Below are 13,554 nucleotides of genomic sequence, written 5' to 3'. Positions count from 1 at the left end.
TATCCAGCAAAAGAGAGCCTGTTGTCATCTCCGTAGCTGTGGGGGTTTGTATGACCAAACAACATAGACCACTGAGTTTGGATCCAAGATCATTCTGGTCCCTTTGGGGAACTACTGCTGAATACTTTTCCTCTTGACATGAGCTAGGGTTGCAGCAAGAACCGCTCATAACAAGTCTTCCAGGAATACAGCTGAAAGTAGAGTTATCCTGTATGAAAGCTATTATCAGAAATTCTTCATCTCAAGATTCATGCTAGGGGGAGAACATGGCACTAGCCAGGCAGTGAATCTGGCTGGTTGTCACAGTTACACTGTGACATGGTTTGAGAAATTGATGAACTCAGAGAGTTGGTTAAATGGGCTCAGCTCCGCAGTAAGGCAGAAATATGAGAATCCCCATTTCATTTTTCTTTTCCATGCTCCACTTTGGTTTAAAAGAATTGATCTGTCCATCTGGCTGTGGCTCACTCTTCCAAACTTGCACACAAGTGGTGGTAACCTTCTAGATATTGCTGCTTCCCATGTCCTCTCTAGCTAGAAGGTTTATCTGTATTATGGGATTTGGCTTCTCACTTCACCTCGAGCTGTCAAATGTGTGTCATATTTCATCCTGCACAACTTCCAAAAGGTTTAGTGGTTGTAACTCTGGGCTAGCTTAACCCAGTCCATGCAAACTGTGGAGTACCACCTCTGTTTGGAAATTGCATCATCATCCCAGGCTGTGAGCTCTTAGGACACCGGCTGGGTTTTTGAGGGGTCCATTGTCCTGATTTGGGCAGTTCAGTTGTCTTTCCTTGGCAGGAACCAGGAGGAGGCAGGACTTCCCTGCCGATGTGCACGTGGTGTCATCTCTGTCACCTGCACTAGCTCACAGTGTGTGGCGCAAAGCCCAAGGCTGCTCACCACAAGAGTCCCTCTCTTAGCCAATCCTGCTGTGGGTTTTTTCCATTATGACTGAAAGAATAACCAAGCTTGTCAATCTATTTTAAGAAAAGCCGTGTCCGTCTTGTGACCAGGGCTGGAGGGATTATATAACTAAGCTTCTTAGCAGTCTCTTGCCCAGGGGATGGAGAGCAGGGGGCTCGAAGCAGTAAAACTCATTCTAATTTTATAGAAGAAACAGAGCCAATCTAGGCTGTAAGAAATGCATCGTTCACTGAAAACAATGCCGTATCTGCTTTCATTCACAGGGAGCCAATGCTAAATTCAACCTCCGTCTTGTTGGACCTGGTGGCATCTTCCGAGTGGTTCCCCAAACTGTCCTGAATGAGGCTCAGGTTACAATAATAGTGGAAAATTCTGCTGCTATTGACTATGAAAAATTCACAGTGTTAACCTTCAAGGTACTTCTGCTTTCCGGGTCCTCTCTGCCTGTGTATATGATATGTTTATGATGGCTTATGTATCTGATGGGATTTAGCTTCTTAATCCACCTGGAGCTGTCTGATGCATTGTCAGTGACATTATAGTCCACGTAAGGGAAACTCATTTCTGCCCGTTTCATCAACTTTCAAAGGTTTAATGGATGCATCTGTGGACTAATTTGGTCCAGCCAGTGCAAAATGTTGAGTATTATCTCTCTGTGGAAACTGCACATGTTGGTGGCTGAGTCATTCCAGACTGAACCCTAAGGGTGTTATTTCTGCTCTTACAATGATAAATTCACAGATTAAATCCTAATTTCTCTAGAGCCAGCACTTTACCTGCTTAGTCCTAAGTAATTTGGTTCATGATCATGCTTTTGAATGTTGGCAGGCTGAGGGCCCCAGCTGACTGGAAGATAATTTCCCAAAATTGCTCACTGCCTTTGTCAGAGTGTATCCATCTATATGGCCTTTTGCAGACTGACCTGAGGCTCTCTCACCCATGCTCTAAGCCAGCCGTACAAGAACCAGCTTTCATCCAAAAGCTGGACCCTTGCATTATCACCTTCCCTGATGGATTCATTGGCTCATCAACAAGATAATTAAGTAGTCTGGTTTTGTGTCAGCTGCCTCTGAACATGAGTATAGATGGTTCAGTTCTGACTGAAAAGAATGGCGTAGACAATCCCTGTAATCATTAAAAAAAAAATTGCCAAAACTATCTAGCTGAGTATTAACATATGCTAGTTTTGATTTTGTACAGAAAGTGGCATTTTTAGCACAGTCCACAAGCCAACTTCCTGGATTTTGTTCTCACCCTTGCTACATGGTTTGCTTTGTGTCCTTAGCAAGTCATTTCACTGCAGTATGCTTCATGTCTCCTCTTGTAATGTTCCTTGGTCGTTTTGAGCTTCATAGGTTATAGATGCTACAAAAATATGAGGCATCATTACTGTATTAAAATGGCAGATTCTGAAAGGGCTATAAAGTGCTACCGAAACTAATTATAATAAGCGCACATTTATTCAGGTTAAACTACCAAAAGACCAGTAAAGAAGTTACACATGGCCTCCTCATGAATACTAATAGAAATCAAAGTAGTTAATGTGATTGCCATGAACACTGAAAGAATTAATTACCAGGAAAAAGGATATACATTTTTTTAGCTTAAGCAGCTATTCACTTTTTTTTTTGGATGAAATTATTTCTACTGGAGAAAGACCATAAGGCTTTGCTAAAAATGCAGAGCCTTTGTCTAGATTCCAAATGAAGAAGGTGCAGCTGGATGATATGGTAGTAATATATGGCAGCAAATACTTCATTGCTGTCTCCGTTTCCCTGAAAAGTTCAAATCGCTTCCTACCCAGTTTTAGTTGCCAATGTAGTCACTCTGGTTAGAACTTTGGATGAGGTATATTCTTATTTCTATTTAACATGTATCCCACAGCAGCTTTGAGAAGCTATTTTCAGAGGGTTTTTTTCTGTAAACAATGATCCCTCTCCTCTGGTTTGTCACTGAACAGTAAAATGCCAGAGAGGAATTAAAGGTAATTTGACTGAGAAGTGCGCTGAAAAACTACCTGAAGCGAAGACTGCTAGAGAAAAATCTATCTTCCATGTAGGGCTGGCTCTTAAATGCAGTTGGTAGTCAGGAGCTCCTTCATTTTCAGCTGTCCAAGAGCTCGAGTGGGTTTCCCAAGGTACGGCAGCTGTGGTAATTCGTATCCCTCCAGCCTGGCCTCTGAGATCTCAAGTCCCTCTGCCACAGGGGCCAGATGTTGCTGTCCCACCTTGTCATGGGCTGACATGCTCTGGGGGCCAAACCTCCTGCCTCCACCTCCTTCAGTCTCCAGCACATCCCCCCTTGACAGGAGCCTGGACCTACCCCTCGCACTCTGCAGACACTCACATCTCCTGCAGAATGGGACTGCATGAGGATGCAATTATCTTCAGCTGCCAAAATCAAACTCTGTTTTAAAAATTCACCTGCGACTTTTAAGATTATATCTGTTTGCTCTTCTGGCACGTGTATTAATTGCCGATACGTAGTCCTGTGAAGTAATAGTTTTATGCTATTTTTTTCTCTCTGCATAAAACAAACAATACAGCTCTGCTTAAGACGTTGCAGGCAAGTAAGCTGACAAAAATCCCTCCCTGAAGGAAGATCTTGTCAGCATGTTGACATAGCTGGACTACGGCTGCTAAAAGGAGAGTGAATAAAAAATGAATGTAGAAAACAAAGTAAAAATGCTAAGCCCTCATAAGGTATTCTAAGATGGGCTGATTCCAGCAGCAAAGATTATTTCACTGCAGATGTTATAATTTAGTTATAGCTCCATGTGCACGATAAGCAATAAGATTTTCTCTGTGCTGCTTTAGGAGCTGAGGTTGCTCATAAGCAGTTTTTTGCTGATGTTTGTATGACTGTCCCTTCAAAGAAGGGACCAGGCGCCTGGGCCGGAGGCTGTGAAGGGCTCGGTGTCTCTCAGTACCTGTTGCTGAAACTGCTCTTCCTTGCTCAGTCGCACACCACCTGAGCAATAGGCTTGCTGCTCTACCAGCTCAGGCTTCCTACTGCCATTCCCCTAACCTACTGAGAAGCAAACAGAGACACGGTAGAAACACTGTTGCTATTTTGTGTTAAACTGTTAGAGTAAGAGAGAAAACATGCGGTGCTAAGTAGCTGAAGTCCTGTGGACAGTGCTTGTCTGAGGCTTTGGAGGTGACTCACCAAATACTTGCTCAGTTCTGTTCCCAAGGGGGGATCTGAGAGCTCCCTGCTGCCTACTGAGAGCTGCCAGATGCCTGAGTTATCCTGTTCCTTCTCTGTGGTGGCTGCTCTTCCCTACATCAATTAGCTGTGCATTACGGGGCGATGCGAGAAACCTACTTGCTAACCCAGCAGTGCCATCCCTCAGCTGAGGGATGAGATAGGCATGTACTAGCGTTAAGCTCTGCTGACAGCCAGCCAGAACATCCGTGCTGCTGGCTTCTCCCCATCCCTGGTCTTGCTGTATGTGGTTGCCTACCCGTTCAGCTGAGCAGAGTTATGAGAATGTGTTATGCCAGAGCTCTCTGTTCCTCCTCAGAGACAGTGAGGCAATTCAAAAGTGCTGGTGGGTATATGATAAAGTCTTAATCAGCATGAGGCAGCGAGGGTAGAGTCTCAAGAAGCCTGGTGGTAGGAGTTCTCACAAACTTTGTGAAATGGGATTCTGCTGTACATGCCTGATCCTGTACTGCTGCTTCCAAACATCCCAGGCCACCGGTTCTCTCATCTCTTTACCCTGTTTGGTGCAGTCTACTGCCCTGACTGCATTCCTGATGAAGAATTTATGCTTCCTCTGCAAAGGATCATGATTCAATTTATGTGATTATTCAAAATTATTCAGTGCCTATGTTTCCCTAAGTTCTAGGAGCTGCCCAGGGGTGAGTGTTTCCTTGCTTCTGTTATGGCTTTTTGAGTTGTGTTGGTTAGTTATGACCGATCACATCTGTCACGTGAAGTCTAATATGTATACACAGGTTTGAAGTCCTCTTTCCACAGCTTGATTGCCCATTGCAAGCATGCACAAATAAGCATAGGCTGCACACTGACCTAGCTCATCATCTCCCTGGTTTTGAGCTGTCTGGTCCAACCAGGCTAAAATGCACCAATGTGCCATGCGTAGCGGAAGGAAGCTCCTTTAAGAAGTAATAACAGCTGCTTTGTAGTAATTTCCTGGTTTTCTCTTCTTAGCTTCTTGCAATAGAGGTGAACACACCGGAGAAATTCAGCTCGACAGCTGACATAGTGATACGCTTGCTGGATACCAATGACAATGTCCCGAAGTTCTCCTCCGACTACTACATTGCCAGGATCCCCGAGAACTCCCCGGGGGGCTCAAACGTAGTTGCTGTTACAGTAAGTTTCATTCATCTCTTAAGAAATGCTCTCTTTTCTAGGTGTCTGTGGAGGCAGTTCAAGTACCTTAAAAATAGTGGACAGAGGCAAAGTAGCAAATCTTACTCGCCATTCAGCTTCCAGACTGAACTCCAGTTCCTTTCCAGAATCAACCAAAAAAAAAAAAAAACCACTTCTGAAAAAATAAAGTTTTAGGCAAACATTTTTCAGAACAACAAATTTACTTTGTTTTTAATTAAAGGCCATCTGCTTTTAAGACAAATCACATCACCTGTGAGCACTAAGAAAGCCCCAGTCAAATCAGTGTCCAGCAGGAAGATTCAGTTATGACTAAGTGGAATTGGATTTACTGGATTTGCTTGCTGAAGTACGAGTAAAAAGAAAACAAGATGGCTGCTTAGTAGGTATTAGTCTCCTCCTCCTGGGAGGAATTTGGCTGTTAAATGTATAATTAGACAGTTAATGAAGGCAAGAATATAACATTAAAATGCTTAGAGCTGGGAAAGAAAGCTCCCTGTGTATCTTCTCACAGTGGGGAAAAATATGCCTATGGATTTTCCAGTATCTCACATTTTCATAGAAAGTAAGTCAGGGTATTACATGGGCCCTATGTGCTGGAGAAGCATTTCCAGCCGTTGGTGTGAGCTGTGTCTCTTTAATGCAGCTGCTAGGACTGGAAACAGATTTCATGTCGCAAAGCCGAGAAAGCTCGTGGCCATGTGGGGCTCGGTGGGTGATGAAAGTCACCTTGCAGGGGCCTCACTGGTAAGGATGATGGTGGCAGGTTGCCAGAGGTCTCCAGCACAGGCTGCCTGCAAGTAAGAAAGAAAATTAAATAATCAGAATAATAAAGTGCTGAAGGCAAATTTTAGGGGTAGAAGAATGAAAGAAGATGTGGAACATAAACGATACAGAAAAGGTTATTAGAGGAAACTAATAGGAAAGCTGTAGAAAACAGAGACTCCCAAACATCACTGTCTTTGCAGGAAGAGGAATAAAAAATTCTAGGAGATGGACAGCAAAAAAAGAGATGTAAAAGAAGTTTGCAAAAGCAACAAAACTAGCCATTCTGAGCCAAGGTGCACAGGACAGCATAGCTGAGGAGTCCGTGTAAAATTTACTGTCATGTGCTGTCAACTCAGTACTTGACCCAGATTCACAAATACACTTGACAAACTGAGATACTCCAAGTAATCAGGATGGCAATTCTGGCAGAAATCCCAGGTGTGCAAATGTTTCAGGAAAAGTTAGGCAGTCCTAAAGTAGGCTGCGGTCAAAATTACGGGGTGAGAGAATCTGACAAGCTTATGTCAAAGAACTAAGAAACACCTATTAGTAGGGGTGCAGGTGTGTTTTGTTAACCGTGCGGGAATCAAAGACATTGTTCCAGTTTTCAGATATTTAAACAGGAAGATGAATGAACCAACCACTGCCGCCATGAATTTTGGTGGCCAGATACAACAGTATAATATAAAACCTCCTCAGAGCTATCGGAGGAGCAGGAGCTACCAAATAATAGCTTTCCTAATCCTGAGCTAAGAAAGGAAGCCAACAAGAGTCCGGAACAAAGATATCGTCTGGTGTAGTATCTGCATTACTAAAAGTCACGCAGGCACAAGAGTGATTAAAATCTAAGCAAAGCTGAAATATTGTGTATAGATTGAAACATTTGTTATGCATTACTTTAAATTGAATCAATTAAACAAGCTTAAAAATACCCTATATAAAGTAAATAATTTTGTCTAGGGAATATACATTAATATTTAACTGATAATTAGGAAGGCTTGAAAGTAGGCTGTTTGTTTGCGTCATTGAGATTAGCTTCATCTCTATGAAAGGAAGGATGTGTTAAATGTCAATAGATGGAGCCATCTAGTGGCTTTCTCCCTGCTAGAGCCTCTGGGCGCCAGCCTGGCCAGGAGACAGGCGGCATCTTAGCAGCTTCCCTGGGACAGCCAGTGACATTTCCTTGTGTTAGATTTTGCAGTTTTCTAGATGCACATTTGTTTATGTGATTTCCCCCTAAAAATGTGATGGCAAAAAAAGGGGAAAGCATTTGGGTTTTTACATGGCCTGTTGTTAAAAGAAAAATGAAACATTTATTTTTGCAGTTTAGTACAGGATGACTCTCTTATTTTCTTTTCTTAAGGCTACAGATCCAGATTCAGGGCTTTGGGGAGAAGTCAAGTACTCTATCTATGGAACAGGAGCAGATCTGTAAGTAAAAAAAAAAAAAAGAAAACTACATAACCTCTAAGCAGAGTTTTAAAATAATTATTTAAAAAAAAAAAAAAAAAAGAAAAGGCTCATTCTTGACCTCCTCATTTCCAAGGACATTTATGCCATGTTCTTTGTGAGTTCTGTGAAAACAACAACAGAAAAACTCATGTGATCATTAAACATCTGCTTCATGAACCCATGGAATTTTACCCACAAGCCCCCAAAGAGACATAAGGCAGCTGAAGTACCAATACACAGGATCTGTTCAATCACCATTTGAAAAACGCTTATAAGAGAAAGAGGAGGTTTTGGTCTAGTTATTGTGAAAAGTCAATTCTGGAGGAAAAAAAAATTGCTTGCTCTTTCCCCTTCCCTTTCCATATAGCTGTACAAATAGTTCAGTTTCAACTCTTCTCAAAATAAATCAAAGACGACAAGACTTTCAAGAATATAAACTTTAGCTTTGGAGGCCATTTGCATTGGGTGTTCAAAGCATTTTAGATATTTAAACCTCATAGTCCTGCATTAGGGAAGAAGGGAATCTGATGCTTACTTGACTTTGTAATGATGCCTAGCTCCCTCTCCCTGTCTTTGGGGACAGTGCTGGGGTAAAAACATCCTGAAACACTGGTTTCTCCCACATTGCTTCCATCCCTGGAAGCAGTTGCCCTGGCCTGTTGGTTGGGGCTCCCAGCCATGGCGAGCGTCACTGGCCATCACAGACATTGCTGCTGAAACCTGCAGCTCCTGCTGGACATGGTGGGGCTGCAGGGCAGAGTATTGGAAATGAACGAGCTTTTCAGGCACTCATCTCCAGAATCCATTTTTCTCTGTATGTTATCCACCCGGAGTTAAAGCTGAACACTTCTTGTTACAGTCAAAGCCATTTAGGAGGCACAATCAAAGTCCAAAATCCAAGATGTTAAGGGTGAACCTCTTCTGTAGCCAGAAGGATACACATATAGGCGCATTTCCAGGATGGATTATTTTGAGCTCTTCACTAAGTCCTTAAGCTAGCTGCTAACTGCATAGAGGCAAGCAGGCAAAGGTCATGTCGTGCAGGCAGACCTCTTAGGTTTAAAATGTAGCAGTTGGTGTAAAGAAGCTTGTGCAGGTTGTTGACAAAGGATTTAGAAAAAACTGTGAGTGGAACTACATCCTGATTGGAGTTATGGGGACGTTCAGATTCACTGTTCTTATGCTGTGGAATGAGGAAATTAAGATGTGAAGACTTTTTTTTCCTTCTTAAGTATGGGGTTTTTTTTTTTTCTTTTCCTTGTGCCAGAATGGCATGGCTCTGCAAGGCTGGATTGATTCCCTAGCTCTGGGACCTCCAGATCTGCTGAACACACAGTTTGATTCAGATTTGAGAGTTTCAATCAGAGGCATGATTTTTTCTGTCTCAGGGGTTACATCAGTGGATATGCAGTGGCATTGGCAGAAAAATTAGTTGTACTGGAGTAAGAGGAATAGTGTAAACTGTTGAAGATAAAACCATTGTGCTGGTAATCCTACATCCAAGCTGCCAGTGGGAGGGGGGTACACTGCTGTAATCTCTTCACATCTCAGTGCTTCTATTCTTCCACTAAAATGGGTGCAGTGAGAGTCCTCTGTGCATGGTTAGGCTGGGTTGGGTGCTAAGGAGGCACTCAGCACAGGCCCTGTCTCCTACCAAGAGTTTGCACAGCTCTTTCCACCTCCAGTTCTTGGCTTTCATCAAGACTTGTATTTGTATTTAACAGGGTAATGAAAACAATTGAAGATTCTGGATTATTAAGTGCCCCTTTTGTAATCTCAATTGAACTCACAGTTAGAATACAGAAAATATTTTGTTATCCTGTACATTAATTAAAGGGTATATGAAACCTTTCATCTGTTAAAAACCCTACTGCTTGGAGCCTACACCAGCAGTCCATTTTAAAAAGACAGTGGGTTCGTATCTTCTCTATAAATCCAGGCTTTTGGCTGACACTTTTGACAGTGTCTCAGTAATTACAAATGTGTAGAATTGAACTTGCTACAGATAAATCTGAACACCCACTCCACCCCACTGCCAGTCTATGGAAAAGTGATCATTTTTGGAGGAGATAATTTGCCCTGCACTTTGGGGCATTTGAGAGCAGCCATTTTTCTTACCCATTCTGAGAAGAGAAGAGCTTAAATATGATATGCAGCATACTTCCCTTAGCTATTGAGGTGATATCAATCAATCTTAATCTATGCAGGACATGATCTAATACATTGTACTTATAAACTGAAAAAAAATTAGTCAGTTCCTTAATGTTTTAACACAAAGAAATCACTCTGGAGAAGGCCATCACACTGAGCATTTACTGAGGACAAAGGCTTTAACAGAAAATGCAGCTAAAATGGCTAATGCACAATAGATAGAAAAACACCAAACACTGATAGTTCTCTGGTTTTCAAGCCTAAAGGAACTAGCCAAAAGTAGGTAGAGTGAATGATTTGGAAACATCAGCCAGACAGGAGTTAGGTGAAGAGTACCAATCTTTGGGCACAGCATTTCGATATTTACAGCCCACCTTTGCCCCAGGCTGTAAACACACACTAAGTGACCAAAAAACCCAGAAGTCTTTCCATGCTTCTTTTCCAGGTTCCTAATCCACCCGTCAACAGGAATAATTTACACCCAGCCCTGGGCTGTATTAGATGCTGAAGTGAACTCAAAGTATAATTTCTATGTGAAGGCAGAGGACACCGATGGGAAATACAGCTTGGCTGAAGTGTTTATCACTGTGCTAGATGTCAATGACCACTCTCCAGAGTTCAATGAAAACATCCAGGAAAAGACGATGATCATCGGGTCACCAGTGAAGATAGAGGTGAGAGACGACACGGTGTGTCACAAAGCAGAGTGCTTTGGAAAAGCCCCGGCTCTGCTGTTTATTGCTCAGGGATCATGATGAATGCCTGAAAGTTGGCTTTTCCAGGGGCTTTATTTTGCACATCCATTTGTATGTAACAAATGGATTAAAGCATGGAATGATAGTATTTACAGACTGCTGAGAAGGAGAAATAAATTCTACAGGGAAAAGATAAAGTTCTGTTACAATATTTGAACCGTCAGCTGGTGGAGGATCCTGGATTATACAGTGATCATATGAAGCCTAAAAAAGATGAGTGAATGAAAGTACAGGGTTTTGAATACTTAAGCTTCCTGCCACGCCTTTGTGTTCAACCACACAACTTCTTTCCCTTCACTTTGCAGAATTTTTCATTGATCCAGTGTGGAACAGGAGGTAAAAAAAATGCAATAACAATTCACAAGCAAAGGAGCAGAACATCCTATGTTACACATATTTGAATGCATATAGTGAAGCCTAATTACACAACACCTAATCTTAGCAGAATAAATACCACAAAAATTAAGGCAGCTATAGTTTATAGTGTGGAGCTAATCCCATTGTTCTCTATTCACCTCACATTTGTCCCCCACGCTGTGTGAGAAATTCCCCAGCAGTGGACCATTTGCATTCTACAGATAGGTTACGGTTCAGTTTTTCCTCTGATTTTATTTAATCTCAAATAAAAATCGCTTATACAAAAAGAACTCTAGTCCTGCTGTTTTTCACTAGTAAATGTAGCATAGCTGATACCAAAAAACGGGAAATTGTTTCGAAGATGAAACAAAAACAGCCCAGTCATCTCACAGCATGGATATTATTGGAAGTGAATGCTCAGAAACTTTGAGAGTTTTATCTTCAGGCAAAGATACAAACAATAACATCTTTGTTCTTTACAATTCCCCTACCAGGCTATAGATCAAGATGCAGAAGAACCCAACAACATTGTCGATTATTCCATCATGCAAGCAGATCCAGCCAATGTGTTTGATATAGACCAAAGCACAGGGGAAATCAAGCTGAAATCCTATATCCGTTCCCTGGACATCATCCACAACATCACAAAGAACAAAGACTGCATATGGTCAGTGGTGGTGCAGGCCAAAGACCGAGGCTCCCCGTCCTTCAGTACCACGGCAGTTCTGAAGATTGATATCACAGAGGAGGTAAGCAAACGTTTTAGAAAAATCGTTATGTGAGATGATCCTTGAGAGGTACCAAAGAGTAGTCACTGCTTGCTCCGTTTCTGAGACTACTTTAAAGATGCTTCAGGAGTTGAAATCAACAGCCAAAAAGTTGCCAGCCATTGCTTCTCCTTTCTTGCTAGTTCCGTTTTGTAGAGTGTTTCTAGAGCCTTGTGGTGAAGCTGGATTCTACAGCCACAAATGTAAAAGACATTTTGATCAGAGAAATTGCAGAGGTACAAAGATAGGAGCATAATGTGGTTGGGAGATGAGTTTCTTGCATCTGATTGTTAGAAATAGATGCAAATTAAGGGCTATAGACTCCTGAGAGTAAAGGTAAATCCTGACTGCTAAATTTCTGATTTTTTGTTTTCATTCAGGAGAATAAAACAATCTTTTTCCCCTACAAAAAGTGAGTGGAAAGTAGCTGGGACCAGAGTGAAATATATCAGACCAGTTTTGCAAGTCAACATAAGTGACGTAGGAAAAGTGAGAAAACTATAGAAATGCTTTAAAGTACATAGAATTTTGGATGTGAGTTTAATAAATGCAGTACTATTAGCAGAAGAAACAAGAAAACTCTAAAAGATAGCACACGTAGGTTGAGAGTTTCCTGTTAGTCCAATTTTTACATCAACCAAAGAACAAGCAGCGATTTATGGTGAGCAGCGCATGCTTGCGTGATTCTTATTTATTGTAACTGCCTTGCCATGCCTTTAAGTAGCTACCAGCAGGGAGGAAATGGACTTTAAAGTAGATGAGAAACACATCATTAGCCTGACAGTCTCTGGACCACACACATACTGGGCAAAGATGCAAATCTCTTCCTGCAGACAGCAGCTGGCCTTCTCTTGCTTGGTCAAAATGTACCCACTGCTCTTTTATCTATTACAATCTTTCTCTGCTTTCTCCGTCTTCTCTTATTCCATTGACACTCCTTATCAGGTGCATTTATATGATACTTCTTGTATACAGTTCAGAGCCTGCTGGAAGTTAAAAGGTGTCTGCAGAGAACACTTGTGCTCGTCAGCAAGGTAAACTTAGCCGCCAGCAGCACAGGAGTAACTCCCGGTCTCTGTTGTCAGCGCCTGCCCCACCAGGACTGCCCGAGGACTCGGGTCTGCCCTAGCAGAGGGGCTGCCTGGCGTGGGGCTGCCTGTTGGGGCTGGCCAGCCCTGCTGCAAGTTCTGTGAAAGCTGCCATGCAGCGCTGGGGCTCGGCGTGGGCAGGGCATGCCGCTTCAAGGCTCTGCCGTGTGGAGCTGGGGGACTGTGCATGCTGTGTCTCTGTGATAAGTCTAGAGATTTAGCCATTCTTAATGATATAAAGGAAATAAACTGCTTAACACTTTGATTTCCCATGGAAATCGTAAGTTTTGGTGGTTTTTATACAACAAATAAGAATTGCTACCCGCAGCCAACAGTGGGAGCGCCCGCCCTCCCTGCCTTGCTTCCAGACTTCTCACAGGGCGCACATTTCAGGAGTGCGTGGCACCGGGTGGCCTCAGGCACTGTCCCCACTGTTGGCCCCCAGCATCTAGCCTCCAGCTTTCCCTCCCCTCCCAGATGAGCTGATAACCTCGCTGTTAGCGTGCGGGGCTGAGGTACAGGGCTGAGGCGTCTCGAGGGGAGGGAGGGTGCCCCACACCTCCTCTGCGGGGGGAGAAGATGTGTCCCTGAACCAGCTCATGAAAGACATCTGGAAGGAAAACAAGAGCAGCTGATGCTTTGGGATAAAGAGTTCCCTGGATTTCCTTCTAGTGCTTGAAGCAACATCAGCACCTGATGAAAGACGGTGTCTCGTACAAAGTCCCCTCTCTGCTTCCTTTTCTCCCTCTCCAGGGGTGCAGTTTTGGCACAAAGCAAGGGAGCGCCCCTCCTGATAAAGTCTAAAGGGGAAGCAGAGAGGTCTGTGAAGGCATGGATTCCTCTCAGACACAGTTTTTCCCTTCTTCCCATGCTCTTCTCGATGCCAAGTCCCAACACAGAGCCCGAGATAGCAACAGCATCTTCTTTCTG

The 13,554-nt window shown here is 43.0% G+C and overlaps 1 protein-coding gene across 1 annotated transcript in view; it reads left to right on the top strand.

The window, feature by feature from the left end:
• Nucleotides 1-13,554, top strand: part of CDHR1 (cadherin-related family member 1) — a 46,046-nt gene that overhangs the window by 26,728 nt on the left and 5,764 nt on the right. The window contains exons 12-16 of the mRNA XM_009582489.1: nt 1,191-1,343; nt 5,104-5,268; nt 7,418-7,485; nt 10,103-10,331; nt 11,264-11,518. Coding sequence (XP_009580784.1) covers nt 1,191-1,343; nt 5,104-5,268; nt 7,418-7,485; nt 10,103-10,331; nt 11,264-11,518 — 870 coding nt within the window. The remainder of the gene's footprint in view (nt 1-1,190; nt 1,344-5,103; nt 5,269-7,417; nt 7,486-10,102; nt 10,332-11,263; nt 11,519-13,554) is intronic.

The sequence above is a fragment of the Fulmarus glacialis genome, unplaced genomic scaffold (assembly GCF_000690835.1).
Source record: "Fulmarus glacialis isolate BGI_N327 unplaced genomic scaffold, ASM69083v1 scaffold24407, whole genome shotgun sequence".
In the NCBI taxonomy this organism is placed as follows: domain Eukaryota; kingdom Metazoa; phylum Chordata; class Aves; order Procellariiformes; family Procellariidae; genus Fulmarus; species Fulmarus glacialis.
Note: the sequence above shows the minus strand (reverse complement) of the source record. Positions and strands in the feature narration are given on the sequence as shown.